At 44.5% G+C, this 15883-nt stretch overlaps 1 protein-coding gene across 2 annotated transcripts in view; it reads left to right on the forward strand.

Annotated features, from left to right (window-relative positions):
* EYA2 (EYA transcriptional coactivator and phosphatase 2) overlaps positions 1-15883 on the forward strand; it is a 58445-nt gene that overhangs the window by 15389 nt on the left and 27173 nt on the right. For both annotated transcript variants that reach the window (XM_026057611.1, XM_026057602.1), the window contains 4 exons: positions 9211-9278; positions 10490-10667; positions 12345-12472; positions 12952-13035. In XM_026057611.1, coding sequence (XP_025913396.1) covers positions 9211-9278; positions 10490-10667; positions 12345-12472; positions 12952-13035 — 458 coding nt within the window. The remainder of the gene's footprint in view (positions 1-9210; positions 9279-10489; positions 10668-12344; positions 12473-12951; positions 13036-15883) is intronic.

Raw genomic sequence — 15883 nt, forward strand, 5'->3', positions numbered from 1 at the left:
GAGACAGAGTATTCACTTAAGAGATATCTCAACTCTGCTCTCTACTGAGGTGCTCAGGAGGAGGTTTTATCAGAGATGTGCCGAGGAGAGCTCTGCCCACACCCGCCTACCTGCAAAGAGGTGACTTGCGCTTCACGAGTGTTCATTCTCTTAGCTGTGTTCTTAATTTCGAAGTATCTGTCCAAATCTCTGTGCTTAAGAAGAACCAGGGGTACTTTGGAAGGACACACTCGAGTTAAATACAAGTCATTGGTTCACTGCAGGAAGTGCTGGATAAAATTGAGGGTTGTGTTGTACAACAGGTCAGATGAGGTGTTCCAGCCTTGCTGCCCATAACATCTAGCTGCCTGTCTGGATATTCACACTGAAACTAAATGTATGAATGCTGCCCGGTAATGGTGATGTTGTTGTTTGTACTTCATCACTGAAACTATGAGCCCTGCTCTTGGATTAGGACAGATAAGGAGATGGGAAAAGTATAAAGGAAGAAGGAGAATAACATTAACTGCATTAAAAGCAGCACCTTGGGCATCCTGGCCTCCTACCAATGTAAGGAGTTTTGGAGAAATCACAGAAAGGGAGAATTTTAAAGCATTAGCTTTGCAAATATTTAGGAGGAATGCTTCTTTCAGTGTGAAGAACAGCATGGGAGGCAGCTTGGAAGTCATGTTTGAATGTCTACCATCTGGCTGGCATCAGGGAAATGGAAGCAGGCATGACAGTCGTGAATGAGAGAGAATCAATAAGGGGAGAATTGTGAAGGAACTGGATAAAGGAAATATGGTTTATATGTGCTGTGATGAGGAGGTGGGAGCCAGAAGAGAGATAAGAAGAGAGAAGTGACATTTTTTCCCTAGCCTGCTGCTTTGACTATCTGGGGAGCAGCAGTTGAGATGTCCAGCAATAGATCAAGTTTGCGTTTGTGGCTCAAGACATGAGTTGATGGGGTCTTCGATGAGAGTATAGGTGCCTGGATGGATTGCACAGACCATATCTAAGGCAGAAAGAGATCTTAGTTTTGGTATAGCCTAGATGACTGCAAGAGATTTCCAAGGTTATGGTCCTGAGCAAGAGACAGAATAATAATGGTATTCATATTAAGAAAGGAGGGCACAAGAGATGATAATTAAGGTATCTGTTTTAGCTATTTTGAGCTTTAGTTAATGATTTGATATTGCAAAGAGATGTCCAAAAGAAGAACCAAGATTTTAGTTTGGCCTAGAAAGATTGCCTCATTCCTAGTTCTGGGTTCTCCTTTGTACATATTAATGCATTTACAGGCATCTGTACATTTAAGAGATGAGGAAAAATTATGAATGGTATAACTTTGCACTTAAATTGCTTCCCATGAAGCTATGCTGAGTTTTGTGTTGAGATTTCTGTTATAGACTAAAGGGGTGCATGTATTTCACAGGAAACAATATGTCTTTGCTATGCGATCTTAAGTCATAGTTCAACCTCTCAAGTGAGCAGTAGAGCTATATAGCTAATAAGAAGTAGATGAGAAAAAAGAACATTTTTCATGCCTTAGAGGAAGGGCATGTGCTTGCGTCAGCTTATATTTGCAATTCACATTTCAGCTTTTAAAAAAGCTCTGTAATGGAGGAGGCAGTAATATATCTTTATGAATTCTGAACAGGCTTAATTTCTAAATGTGGAATTAAATTACATGAAACATTTTGCTTTTCTGGAATCATCTGCAAGAAAAATGAGGGGAGCTGGAATGCAATGTGTACTACATGCCGTGTAATCTATTTTGCATGGAGGATGGACATCAAGTTTTAAAATTCTCTATTATTCTCTTTCATATAGATGTAACATCAGTGTAGAAAACAGTCATGTTGCAGAGATGTTTGGGGGATTTTCGGTGATTTTATTTTTATCACTTTTGTAGGTGGTAGAAAAAGCAATGAAGGATGGTAACAGCTAGGGAAATTATCAGCTTGATTTTGGTAATTCAGCTTAAAATGAAGCTGGCACAGAATATGCTAAAATGTTACAGGAGCTTCACTGAATAATTGATTTGGTATACCTAATAATGCTTTCTTGAAAATGTCTAGAAGGCAATAGAAGAGCTAGTATAAAATTACGTATAAAAATCTACATCAAGAAACATACCCTGCATAGTCAAGCACTTGAAAGTTAGGAAATGTCAGATTCTTGGTGCGGTGCAGTCTTTGTACTTGGTTTTTTTGAGTCTCATTTCCAGGCACTGCATGAGATAATGATCTGGTGGAAAAAGTAGAATACAGTCATACGATCAAAGGTTGTGATAGTGTTTGTGTACAAGTAAGGTCTGACCCTGTCTCAGTTAGCACAGGCCATGCAAATCAGGAGTTTCTTAGCTGATGTGCTAGCATCGGGTAACGCTCTTGCATGGCTTTTTGTATATAGTTTGTAGGCAGTTTGTATTTATATTGGCAAGGTTTAAACACTGAAACTTCTGCAAACACTATGACATTTAGAACTGCGAGAATACCTGCGCTGTCTGAAGAGACCATTGAGAGTTATTAAAGACAAAGATGAGGATGTAAACTTGGCTTAGGAAGTCTCCAAGTGGCAGACTAATGGGAGCTGAGAAGGTGAACCAGGGGAAAGCGCTCTCTTGTCCTGCTCTTACACCTTTCTCTGAACACCCACTATTGGCCGCTCTTTTTTTGCCTGGAGGCACTGCAGCACTGAGGCAATGCCTGGAGGGGCAAGAAAAGGCTTGGGGCAATCGTCTGGGTCCAGAAAGTTTTCAGCAGAGAGTTAGCTTGCTCCACAGTGATGGGTCAAAGAGTGGAGGTGTATTGCCCTCTCTCTTGCCTCTTATCCCCTGCCTTTGTATTTAGAGATCCTCCTTGCTCAAGGGCAAGGGAATTGCTAAATACATGGGTAGGCACAGACCAGGTTTCCGACCCCTGGAAGTGCATGACAGCAGAAGTTATAGGGCTAGTTAGGTTTTAATGCTGACCTGGGAACTGGAATCTCTTAATCAGTAAGTATGAGACAGCACAGAAGGTGGCAAATCCAACTTGCCTTCACCATGTCCTGTTACCTGTCAGTGGGTCTGACGGGTGAAGGTGTCCAGGTGAAACGGCAGCTGGAGGATTCTTTACGTCTCCATGGAGCCTCCCAAGTAAAGTCAGGTTTGCTGATCGTTTTGTCAACAAGGCACTGTACAGAAACAAACTACATTTTTCTTGTAACGTTCACTTTTCGGCCCAAAATGTTTCCTTGCAATTTGTTTTTAAAGGCAATCCGGTGTGGTTTCCATCTATAGCTGCAGCATCCTTTGACAGGAGTGGTTAAAAGGAACACTTTCTCAGAAATAATAAAACAGAAACGCTTTCCCAGGGCTCAGATCCTGAGAGTGAATGTAAACCATCCCAGCGCTTTCAACACCACTGTTGAGCTGCATCAAGCTGTACAGGTGACCAGGCTCAAAAGGATGGTAAAAGCCAGGCCCTTCCAACTGCTCCGGTCATCACTTGTTAAAGCTCTTTGAGGCTCTGTGGGTTGAGTACTCCCAGGAGCAGGCGGCAGTGGAAGAGCTTTGGCTCAGAAAAATTGTGCCGTGAAATGTGTTTTATATCACCATTCAAAATACCCACAAACACCTGGTCAGGCTAGCAGGACTGAATGGGATTGCAGTGGGAGACCAATGGACATATTTTAAATGGGTAACATCAGGGAGTATTATCTACAGGAGGGGTTCATATGCTTCTGGGAGCAATATGCGTTAATAGACGCTGCTGATGTCAAATGCCATAACACTGCAGAGCCACCCTTTTTATCTGGGTTAATATAGTGTGCTCTTCCCTGTCTGAGCCCTTCCAGACAGAAATACAAGACTGGTTTTGGAGAAGGGTTCATTATGCCTAATGGCAAACAGTTGAGCAATATGCCGCAATGTACATATGGGTTGAGTTTTTCTTCTTCTTTAACAGGTCAGATAGTCTTGAAATACCTCCACAGCTGACAGCCATGCAACATTTTATGAGTTTTCTTGCCCAATAAATGCAGGCAGATGTTGTAGGATTTGGAACCTTACAAGGCACTGGAGTATAGCTGGTGGGAGGTAGTTTTGATGAGTGCTTAACCTCTAGCTAAAAAAGTAGCAGCTTGAAGAACGCAATATTTACTGCAGGAAACATTAGCTTGTCAGAGAGCTAAAGCACTGCAAAGAGCCTTTTGAATGACCATGCAAGTCTTCAGCCAGATGTTGTTCATAGTGTAGAGTAATGCACACTCTGCTGGGAGTTAGACTGGGGCCTTTCCTTGCATCACTCATAGTCAACATTATTTCCTGTAGGAACAGCTTGCTAATGTAAGAATATACAAGCCATTATAGGCAGTCTTATAAAATACCAGGCAATTCAACTGAACCCTGTAGGCATTTATTTTATTAGTGCTAAGTGATCAAATAATCCTTCGAGAGAACTCTCACTGGAACCACTGTATGATTCATCTACAGGTTAGAAGAAACACCTGGGTCATAGCTTCACTGTTTTATTTCAGGCATGTTCCGAAGTGCCCGTGGTAGTCACCCACTGAATTCCCTAGCCTCAGCCCAGCTTTCCATCTTCTGGGTGTTCTTGGGCTCTCAGTTGCTGCTGGCTATCCAAGTGGCTATGAAAGTGCCCTGCTGTCCAACCCTGTTGAGACCTGGCTACCTCCTCCTCTGATTCTTGAGTATTTCATTAAATATTGTAATGAAAATACCAACTGTCTGTTCTTCTCAGTATAGCAGTTTATTCTTTTTGAGCAGCACAGGAGACTGAGACCTTTCTGATGACAGATACTCTCTGACCTGTGAAATGCAAGGAAGGGCACAGACCTAATTTTCAGAGCTTCCTACGAGACTGATCTGAACTATAGCACAGGTCCATCCTATCTCCATAACCACAGCTCCTCAAGACACTGATGTTCCTTTGATGCACTTTGCATTCACAAGCTGCTGCTGAAAGAAAACTCTTTTTGGCAATGCCAAAGCTTAGTCCTGAAGATACTGAAAATATCCTTTCTTTTATTTTCTTTACTTCTCTGAAAAGAGGGGGGGAAAAATGCAGCCTGTTATTGCAGTGATGGAAAGAGAGAAATAGAGAAACTGAGAGGAAGGAGAAATTGGCATGAAAGGTTTTGCAGGACCACAGTCCGGTTCCCACACCATTGAAACTGTCCTTCATCGCGGCATAGATTACAAAATGTTTGAACTAAAAAAGGGGATAAGGGAAAAATAGCAAATGAAATCCATCTGTTATGAAGAACAGGAATATAACATCAATCAGCTCACAAAATTTTCTCTTTAAATGTTGCCCTTAGACACTCAGAGAAGGGCTACATCTGCTTAGCAGGGAAAAGCTGTGGCACTGAGTATGTACAGCATATGCAAGGCCTTTATGCATGCAAGTGTGTTTGTGATATATATTCTTTACAGGAACATTTACAGTGCTGTACATCTGAAGAGTTATTCTTCTCTAGAATCCAGATTGTTTTATTACCAGCTAAATGTTCTTTAAGCTACCTGTGAATGAGGGCATTGTGACATTTAGCAACTGGTTTGATTGAACACAGATGTGAACCGTATTCCATATGGAGAAGATCCAAAGGGAGAGATCCTAGGGTTTTTTCTGATTTGCAAGTAGAAGTTTGAATGCAATTGCTTGACACTGCGCTACCAAGATAGATGGAAACAAATCGCTTGCTCACCCCTCCACAGTAGAATGAATGTAAAAAGCGGCTGCAGCTTGGGGTAGTGTGCTGTTTTCAGAGTCCAGGAAGCAACGCCAATGTGGGTGAAAGCAAAAGTCCTATGGAAATGGGCAGTATCCATTCAGAAATGAGAGGGGGGCATGTACATCGCTCATCCAGAGGCTTCCTAGCGCTGCCCCATTTCGTATGACCACTGCTTTTCTCGTGTCATTCAAGGCCATCTCTGATTATTACAGTAAGTGCTATTACCTGGGAAAGCATTTGAAATGAGTGGATAAATGGTTGGAAGCAGCTGTGGGGAATAGGCATAAATCAATAATGGCAATATTAGAGAGCTGTTGATAATTTTCCAGCATTTCTTGAGTGTAGAATTTACTTATGCAGAACTGAAATTTCATGCAGCTGAATTCATTATGTTACTGAAAAAAGGAAACATTTGGGGCCAGTTCTGATGCGTTCTGAGCTGCTGAATTCTGAGAGGCGGCTCACAGAAATGGTAACTAGCGTCTTCTGCTCTTCTGTGGACAAAGAGGGAGGTTTTTCCCTGTGTCTTCAGCTGCTGTGGTGCTTGTTTGTTTTCCTTCCATTTGAACTGCTTGTGCATCGTCGGAAAAGCGGGCTCTCCGGGAAGCCTAGCTTGTACTGTGGAAGTGGGCCTGAACTACAGTCCCCATGAGACAGCTGTAGTCCCTGAGACAAAGGCTAATGTTGAACATAGTTAAAATGAAATATTTCTGAGTCCGAGTCTCTCAGAACTTCCTGCTCCATGTGGGTAAGTGATTTCTTTTTCTCCTAACTTTTCATCCTTATTCATCTGGGCAGAAATTCTGACTTTTTAGTAGCTTTGCTTGGTTTTCCAGAGTGTCCTTATCTGTATCTGTTCTGCCGTAACAAGTGCTAACAAGAGAAATACGGAGCTTAGCAGCAGCTCTGGAGCTCCTCCCTGGGGGTTGCCTTCCCCAATGCAGTGCTGTAGGGGGGAGAAAGGTGACTGTGTTTGATCTCAATTTTGACAGCAGAGGCTCAGCTCGTTGGGAATGTGTTTCAGAGTGTGATTGCTGGGTCGCATCCCGCTCAGCACCCCGGATGGGTAGCCTGGTGGATGTGTGTTTAGTGCTGCGTCTTGCTCAAGCTGCCGACAGCAGGTGGTCACCTCTGCCAGGTCCTTTCTCCAGGCTAAATATTCCTGCTGGATTAGGACGCAGTGACAGGAGATAGTATGTATCTGAAAAACCTGCGTTGCCAAAATCTGTACCTKTGCCTACTCTGAATTTAAGGTTTCAGAAATACCTGTTTCACCAGTATTTAAATATATGGGTAAAAAAATAGGAGTTTTGTCTCCTCACCACAGTTGCCTGGGCAGAGGGAACCGTGCTGGAGAGGCCGGCGGGGAGACCCTCTGTGGACACGCTCGCATGGGGGAGTCTCTGCAAAAATATTCTGCAAAACCGCAGTGTAAAATGCATCATGCAGCTGGTGCAAAGTTCAGTGCAAGTTCATTCCAATATTGCAGGTCTCTTCTTTTTTTATATATAATTATCTCAAATCATTTGGAAAATGGGAAGCTGCAGTGTCGTGTACAGGTAGCACAGCAATAAACATGTTCTCATCACAATTTACACATAAAGCGTGAGTCCCTTGAGGTAACTCACCCCCCTCTTGACAGCTTTAATAAAGGATGATGGATTGTTTCTAAACGACAGTTTGGGAAGATCAGAAATTCCCCTGTGTTGTTTGGAGCGCGGGTGTACAAGAGCTGCTGCGCGTGCTGCAAAAGTTGTTTGTGCCCGTAAGCAGCGGGGCTCTGCTCCTCCCCTTCACCGTGGTGAGAAATGCGCAATTACTGCAGAAACGTGTTCATCCTGCTGCATCTGAGTCACTTTTTGGAGGAAAAAAAAAAGGTGCAGAAATGGGGAGGCTAGCATAGGCTGCCTGGAGGGGTTGGCTGCCACACAGGCTCTCCTTCTAGGACTACGTTTTGGGGTAGAAAGAGGAGGACAAACCGCCTGTGCCCACCTGCTGTGGCTCAGCTCCATTGCGGAGTGAGCTGTGCCCATGAGGGCTTCTTTGGCTTGGATACCTGTCCCCCCTCGTGTCCCCTCCATTCCCTCCCCTGTCCCCGCTCTTGGAAGGGCTGCATGTGGCAGCAGATTCGGTCTGGAGGGCAGCGTCCTCCTCCTCCTCCTCATTCCCTCTGGGCATGTGGTTTATTGCTGGCTGCGCGTGCTTTGTAGCCACACTTGGCAGAGCAGAGTTTGTTCAGCTGCCCGTTCCCAAGCTAATCTGGTGTCTCAAAATAAAAACAAGCAAGCAAGTCTTGGGGGAAGGATGCCATGTGAAGGCACTGAGATAGGCATCTGGCTAAAGCAGCTCTGCTCAAAAGCGGTAAGAAAGCAGAGAGGAAAAAAAGGCTCCTGCGTGCCTGATTAGGGCTCAGTCCAAGAGTGCATGGAAGCAGAGCCCATGCGAGAGCCCGCCGTGGCCACACAGCCCCAAAAAACCTCTTTTGCTGTGTTTAGCTGGGGAAGCAGCAAGTCAGAGCACCCTCCAGAGCCCGTTGGCTGCAGACATAGCCCAGCTTTCCCCTCCCGTTCGAGCGGCAGCCCTCAGAGCAAGCGCTGTGCAAACCCTGGAAGAAAACTTCTGGTGTAGTTTAGCATTGCACCGCATCCATTCCAGAGGCAGGTCCCTGCCCGTGGGAAGGGGGAGATTTGGAAATGGGAAACGGCAAAGACTGGAGTTGAGTTAAGGCTAGCACTTGCCAGTGGTGCTGGATCTGGGCAATGAGAAGCCCCGACCTCTCCCACCGCTTCCCTGGTGGGAGGTAAAGGAGGACTGTCCCTATAGATCTTTTCTAGACTCTTCCTTCTCCACCCAAAAAATCCCTGTGTCTGCAGTAATGTTTGCCCCAGCGAAGGAGGCCTGGCTGGACATCGGCTGCTTTAGTTAAGAGGAGTCAAGTGCTTTCCCTTTCTCATATCATGGGATGAAGCAATGCTTTCTCTCCCTGCTGGCCCAGAAACCTCAGCAATATCATTCTTATCTTTGGGATACCAACACTGGGGAACAAGTTTTCAAACAACTTTCTAGAATTCACATGTGCCTGGTCCACCAGGACAGATCCCAGGACATACCTGTGCGTGACTGTACGTGTGCACTTGGATATGCAATCTGTGGGGTTTTCCAACATGAGAAGAACAAAAAAGCCTGTTCCATTGTTTACAGGAAAGAGGAAGGCCCTGAACTTTAAATTCGGTTTGAATCCTTGTTTTCCAGTTTTGTTTCCCAGCTCCATAATTTTTTTTTTTTTTTAGTGTATGTAATGGTTGTCTTTGAATAATTTTAAGCAGACTTCAGTAATAGCTCCAAATCCTCATAGTCTATATTTGTCACGTGAAACAGGTTTTTTTTCTAGGGTACAAATACTTCACCTACTGTTGTCAACTCTTTTTATGAATATATAGTGTTACTTTGATTCCTGGTGTAGTTTGAGTGTGATATTCTTTCTCTTAGGCACGACGGGGATTTACCAAGGAGCCAATGGCCTTGCAAATTCTGCAGGATTCGGCGCTGTGCATCAGGTATGGCTCGGCACTTAGTGCTGGCAACCCTGTCACTTATTTTCAGGGAGGGAGGGAGGATGGTGCCGCTGGCAATCTCTGCCGCATCGCTGCACAGTAGCGCCAAGAGTTTCATCCTTCTCGTGCCATCTCACAACTATCAGAAATTTCCCATCGTCTCCAGAAAGCTCTCTGGTGATTGAGAGTTAATGAAATAGCGGTGTCACAGCCTAAGATGTAAACAGTTAAGGAGAAAGGGGTCTTTCTGGCTAGCATGTATTTAATACCAGAAATTAACATTTTTTTAAAAAAGCACTTTTGTTGAAAAACAATCCCTACAGCGTGAATACTGCTATGTGTAAAAGCAAATAGGTGGACTAGAGCAGGAGTTGTAAACAAAAACAAACAAAAGAAATTAAACTTTATATTTCACTTGGCTGGAGAGAAGTTTCTAATCTATTCAGGGTCCTTCTCACAAAAAAGAACAGATGGAGAGAATGGTATGAAGCTCATTTGGGATCCTTAAAATCAAGACAAAGGGTATCGCGATGCCCTTTTTTGAGTTGATTCTACTACTGCTCTTCAGCTCTCCAAGATCATTCGCACCTCTTGTTATTAGTTCATATTTCTATAGGCAAGGACGCTCATTCAGGCATTTAGTTGTTGCTGAGCTAGCTGGAAAATCTCAAGCATGAACATTTCTGCAAAACAATTATTATATTTATTTTTTCATTTTTGTAACCCATTCAAACAGCTGATCAGAAAATGTTGCTGATCATGGGAAAATGCAGCCCATTTTGCTCCTTACCTCACCCAGTTATTCATTCCGGTTTTCTAGTTTCTCAGGTATACTGTTGTTGTGGAGACTGCATGTTCCACTGCTGCCCTTCTCAACATACAACCTTACTTGGCTCCTATATAAAATTGTTGAACCCTGTAATACCAAATGCGTCAGCGGTGATAAATAAAATCTTACAGAAAAAACAGGACTTTCCTGATTTTTGACCTCTTGTTGATTCAGCTGATCTTAATAAAGCAGGAGTGTGTTTGGGAGAAGCAGAAATGTAATTTCCAAAGTGACTAAAACACGGTCCTTTAGCGAAAGTGTTCCTCAGTCTTGACTTGCTGTGTGCTTAGATAACTCTGCCTTGCTGTGTGCAGTGCCTGGTGCATTTATTTATAAGATGAAAACTGTGATATGCAGAAGGTATGTGTTTCTTTTTTCCCTGAAGGAATACTCATCCTACCCAAGCTTTCCTCAGAGCCAGTACTCTCAGTATTACAGCTCTTCCTACAACTCTCCTTACGTGTCGGCAAACAGCATCAGCCCATCAGCCATCCCCACGTCCACTTACTCACTGCAGGACTCGTCTCACAATATCACCAGCCAGAGCACAGAATCGCTCTCTGGTAGGTGCCTCTTATGTTTTCTGTTGGATTTTTGTATGTATTTTTATATTTGTTGGATTTTTATAAGTATTTACCCAGATAAACCAAATTTCCCAGCTAAGTCTTATTACTGACACTTAACAGTTCTGCTCACGCAGCACTACACAAAGTTTAGGGAAGAGGTTAGAAAATACAAGCTCTCGAAGACCAACCTGTGTTGTTTCCATGAGCGTGCATGGTTTGATCTCCTCTATTTAAAGGTAGTACAGAAAGATAAAATAATTACTTATAAAAACTAGATCAGTACTGTGTGTAGCAATGAGGAGCTCAAAACAAGTGGCCGTGCTCTGAAAAAGCCCCAGGTGTCACCGTTTGCTGACTTTGTAGCCCACATCTCCATCAAGATTTATGTTCACCTCTAACAACTACCTGTAGTGTATGCATTCATAAATAAGTACATGAAGAGAAAACCTTTCTCAAAAAACAAAACAAAACAAAAAAACCACAGTCTAAGTTGAAAGTTCGGTATGAATTCCACGCAGAAAAGCACCCATACCTTCAAAATTTCTGGACTCTGAGTGCTTAGTTCCTGAGAGTCTCAAGGCTTAAACAGTTTATGGAATTACTGATGGATTATTATCCCCCTATGTACTGTTCAAACGCAGCCTTCATATATCATTTCCCTACTGAAGTTTTCATTGGCATGCAGCAACATTTATGTAAAACACCACATAATTTGCGGATGAGCACGGTATATGCCCATTGCAGGTCTGCTGACTTATGGAACAAATCTGAACATCTGTGGTTACTCTGAAAGAAAAATAAACTAATATTGGTTTTTAAAAAGAAAGGATCGCAGATTGCTCTAAAAGCAGTTGGAGGATTTTCTGTTCTTGAGATCTTATCTCAGCCTTTTTGAGAAAAGGTGATTTCAAATGGGAGTCTTAGCCCCAACCCAAGCTTTTCTGAAGAGGTATGTGGCTGTTCTAGGAAGCTTGGGAGGCCGCAACTTAGCAAAGCGAAAAGAAAAATATGTTCGAAAGGGATTTGTGGTGTAAGGTAAGTGAAATCTGGACAGGTTTGTGAAACTCAAGCCAATCAAAACAGATACTTTATACAAGGAACTTCACCTTTGTTTCTTTTCAGTTCTTTCTAGACTACTGTCCTCTGTGAAATGGTTAATTAGGGCTAAAACTGGCTAGTTAGGTATTTTTAAATAGAAGTTGAGATTGAAAATATCTTTTTAATCATGAACATTCATAAAATTTAAAAAATTGTTTTTTTACAAAAATTGAAGAGGTCCTAGTATCCTTTTCTACTGTCTTTCTAATTTCTCTCTTGGAGAGGTGGAGAGGGGAGAGTAAAATTCAGAAAGATGCTTCTTTTAAAGGAAAAATACGATGACTTTTTTTACGTGACACATCCATTTTAAAATTATCTATATGTGTAATCTTGGCCGCTTTTGAAATTATGGTAACACAAACGTTTGAAATGAAAAATTAGATGAAATGAATGAAAACGAACAAACAGCCACTCGGAGTGGTTTCTCTAACGACGTCCGTTGGCGTGAATCGAGTGAGTTTTCCGGTGGGCGTTTTCGTTACGTTTCTGTTGCTCTCCGCTGAGACGCTTCCTGCTTTGACTGTAACGGTACAACGGAAAGTGAGGCCCGCGGTGGCGTTCCTGTCTTGGCAACAGGGGAATACGCGACGACGCCGGCCAAAGACATAGAGGCAGAGCGGCACCACAGAGGGGCGGACGGCAAGGTCCGAGCCCGCTCAAAAAGAAGCAGCGATCCTTCCCCTACGGCGGACAACGAGATCGAGGTAATGAGGCCGGCGTACGTCCCCGCGGTAAATCCGGCAAAGGGAACCTGGCGCCGCAAGGAGGAAATAAGCCGCGCTCGGCCCGGCGCGTCCTCGGCGCCAGAACGAAGCCGCTTGTGCAGCTGGGGCCTACGAACGCGGCTGGTCGAACTTTTGAAACCAGAATAATTGTTCGGTTTCTGTGGCGGTTTTCTCGGGCGGTTTGTCGCCTGTGGGTTATTTTCCCTCCCCTGGGCGCTCTCGGGCCGCCGTTGTGTCCCCCCGGGGAGCCGCGCGGTGGTTGGGGCGGCAGCCCGGGCCGCGACGCCTCGGCTTTTATTCGTCCCGCTCGCAGGACGCGGCTCTGCTCGGGCTCCCGGTGGGTTCGATGCCTCGGAAAGCTCTAGTCCAGTAACGCGTATTTCCTGACTGAACCAATTCCTGCAAATGCTTAGTGCGTGACTGTGTTTCTTTTTTTCCCACCCCGTCTTTCATCGCAGCGTGTGTTTGTGTGGGACTTGGATGAGACGATAATTATTTTTCACTCCTTACTCACGGGAACCTTTGCATCCAGATACGGGAAGGTAAAATTTGATTTGTCTTTTTTTAACATTACCGCTTGTCCAGCCAAATTGCATCGGGAACTGTGGGGGCAGCTAATAAGGCAGCTTTTCAAACAGATGCTGCCAATTTTAGGCAGACACATTCATGTAAATATGTCCTGTGGTATTTCCTCCTAACATGTGAAAATTTAATTTACTTCCCTTTCATGCCGCAAGTAGCCCCTTGTTTTTCAAAAGCTGGTATTGTTCGAGGGCTGCTAGGTGGGACACCGGGATGTTCTCACACGCTCGCTCTTCTCTAAGGAAGAGCTTATCCGGCAGCCGGAGCGCGGTAACTCTAGCCTGAGTGAGGTAACGTGATTTTTTGTTAGACCAGTCATTTCATAAGAATCTCAGACAACTGTTTTTCGGAGAGCTTTTGTGCTGGTCAGCCCAGGTTGCCAGGAGGAATAGCGGCGCTTCTTCCCACGGGACTGCTGGAGCCCTCGTTTTCGAGCGGATTTAGGAAGCGTGCCTTTAGACACCCGTACCTCGGCCGCCCCTGGGGAAGGCTGGCAGTCGGGGGGGTTAGGCGGCTCGCTGTGGCTGAACAGGCTGAACTCGGCTGCTAAGGAGGAAAGGCTGGCACTCGGATTTAGTGCCGTGTGCTTCAGTTTCTTCCTAAGGCAGTTTTTTTACGATAAACACTTAAGTCACTTTGAGTTACGGAATGTCAAATACTTTTAAATGGGTAGGAAAAAAGACAATATCATTACCTAATTAAAGGTGGATGACCTATTTGGCAGCTGTTTCCACACATGGCTTTGAACAGTCAGCTTCATCAGGAGACTGGAAAATAAGCCTGCTTCTCTCGAGAAAGTAGAAATATGGTTTGACATCATTTCATGGCTTTCCCAGCTGTACTTGTTTTACGATGGTTATAACAAGCTGAATGTGTAATTAGTAAGATAGATTTATTGTTTGCTGTTAGATGTGCGTGGTTGTAAAGGATATAAAATGGTGTTTGTGGTGTGGAAGTCTACTGCAGCACTGGGAAGGCTGCTAGCACTTCCAGCAGCACCCTCGGAAAACTAGGCATGTGTTTCCAAGCAGGGATTTGCTCAGACCTGTGTTGTCCAGGGTAATTGAAGCAGTTACTTTTCCCAGGGAACATCGCGCCCGAGACGGTCTGAGGTATATGTGTGCAAGCTCAAACCTAGCTGCCTGCAAAAGATAGCAGGAATTAGGCAGGATTGGGAAACATAAACCTGTGCAATGTAGAGCTGCTACGTGGGCGTTGCTGGGCTGAGCGGAGGCCGCAGCTGGCATGTGGGGAATTCCCATCCCCGCGCCGGAGAGCCGAGTCGGGCTGAGGCCAGGCGCTGCGGGAGCTGCCGCCTTAGGGACCCGTGAGAGGGGAAAATGGAAACTCGGGGTTTGTCTGCTCTGGGAGGCTTTCAGAGCTAAGAAACAACAAACTTCTTTTGGCTGCTTCCTTTATACAAATGTAAAGAATGGTACAAACAAGGTTTGGGGTTTTTTTGTTTTGTTTTGTTTTGTTTTTTTGAACGGATCACCTTTTCTACTAAGTTACAACAGGCTTTTTGGAGAAACTTCTATAGAAGGATTTTTCGTACTCCTTCATTTGTTTTATCAGTATTAAATTCCTTGGGCCTTTTCTATAAGGGAAATGGTTGTGTTATGAAAGTATTATAGACTAACAGCTTGATCCAAAGACAACCTGAGGTTTCAGCGGGCTTTGGAGCAGCCCTTAAACCAAGAGGGAAATAGAGCCCGCTCAGGCAGGCTGCCCTGGGAACCATTACATAGTAAACACAATTCAGAAATGTTGAAGTGAGCTGAATTATCAAGTATAGGTGAAGCCGTGAGCCAGAGCTTCACAGAGTTTCAGAATTTCTTACTTGAGTAGTATAGGAAGTGTTAATCTCAAAGTAAAGTCTTAATATCAGAGCCTAAAATTCATACTTTTTTTTTCCATAATGGATTCACACATCTCTACTTAGACAAGCAGGCACTTTGAATTAAATCTCACACGTGGAGGTCTTGGTTCCATGCGTGTTCCTTCAGAAGTGCCAGCTTATATGATCTTCACTATTCCTCCAGTGAACACTAGCGTCCCTGCATCATCCTCTCCGTTGCACTGGCGTAGCCGCCGTGCAGCCACTCAGCAAACCAGGCTGCAAAGTTGATAAAGCTGAATGTTTCTAGTGTGATTTTTCTGGGCAGAGGAGAGAGAGGGAAGAGGAACAGTAACTGTGGCTTCAGAGATTTGGGACTGGGTTCTTCAGCTACAAAATCTCAAAGCTTCTGCCTGTTGTCCCTTCCTCAGTGGTTGTGGTAATAGGGAGCTGTCCAAAAAGCCTTGCTTTGGGGGGAAAAAGGAAAAAAGGCCAGGAAAAACTCACAAAAGGATTATCAGCTATAGTCAAATGCTCCAGTGGGTGTTTTCTGACCAGATTTCATGTGAGTTTCATGCTTTAGTTCTGGTCTGAAACTGTCCACAGGGAAACCTCTGACACCAACCTTGTCCTTGCTAGAGGTTGTGGGCTCCTCAGGGCATGGACAGTTCAGCTCAGGTATTAAGAAAATACTTTGCACACAGCATTCATAGAAGTTAAAGCACAAGACTTACTCAAGGTTGATGCATGAATTAATGGCCCGACCTGGGTCACTCCTTTTAGTCCCTCTGCCCTGTTTGCTCTATCCAGGGGACTTGCCCAGTGCTCCTACGCCGGGTCCTACTGCCTTTGCCATGCAGCCCCCACAGTACGACCCTTGCAGCAGCAGACAGAGCGGCCCGCGGTTTCACCTCGCCACTTGCTCCCCTGCGGTGGCCACAGACCTGCCCGAATGCCCCATGTCACACTCG

Source organism: Apteryx rowi, unplaced genomic scaffold (genome assembly GCF_003343035.1).
Source record: "Apteryx rowi isolate R43461 unplaced genomic scaffold, aptRow1 scaffold_0, whole genome shotgun sequence".
NCBI lineage: Eukaryota > Metazoa > Chordata > Aves > Apterygiformes > Apterygidae > Apteryx > Apteryx rowi.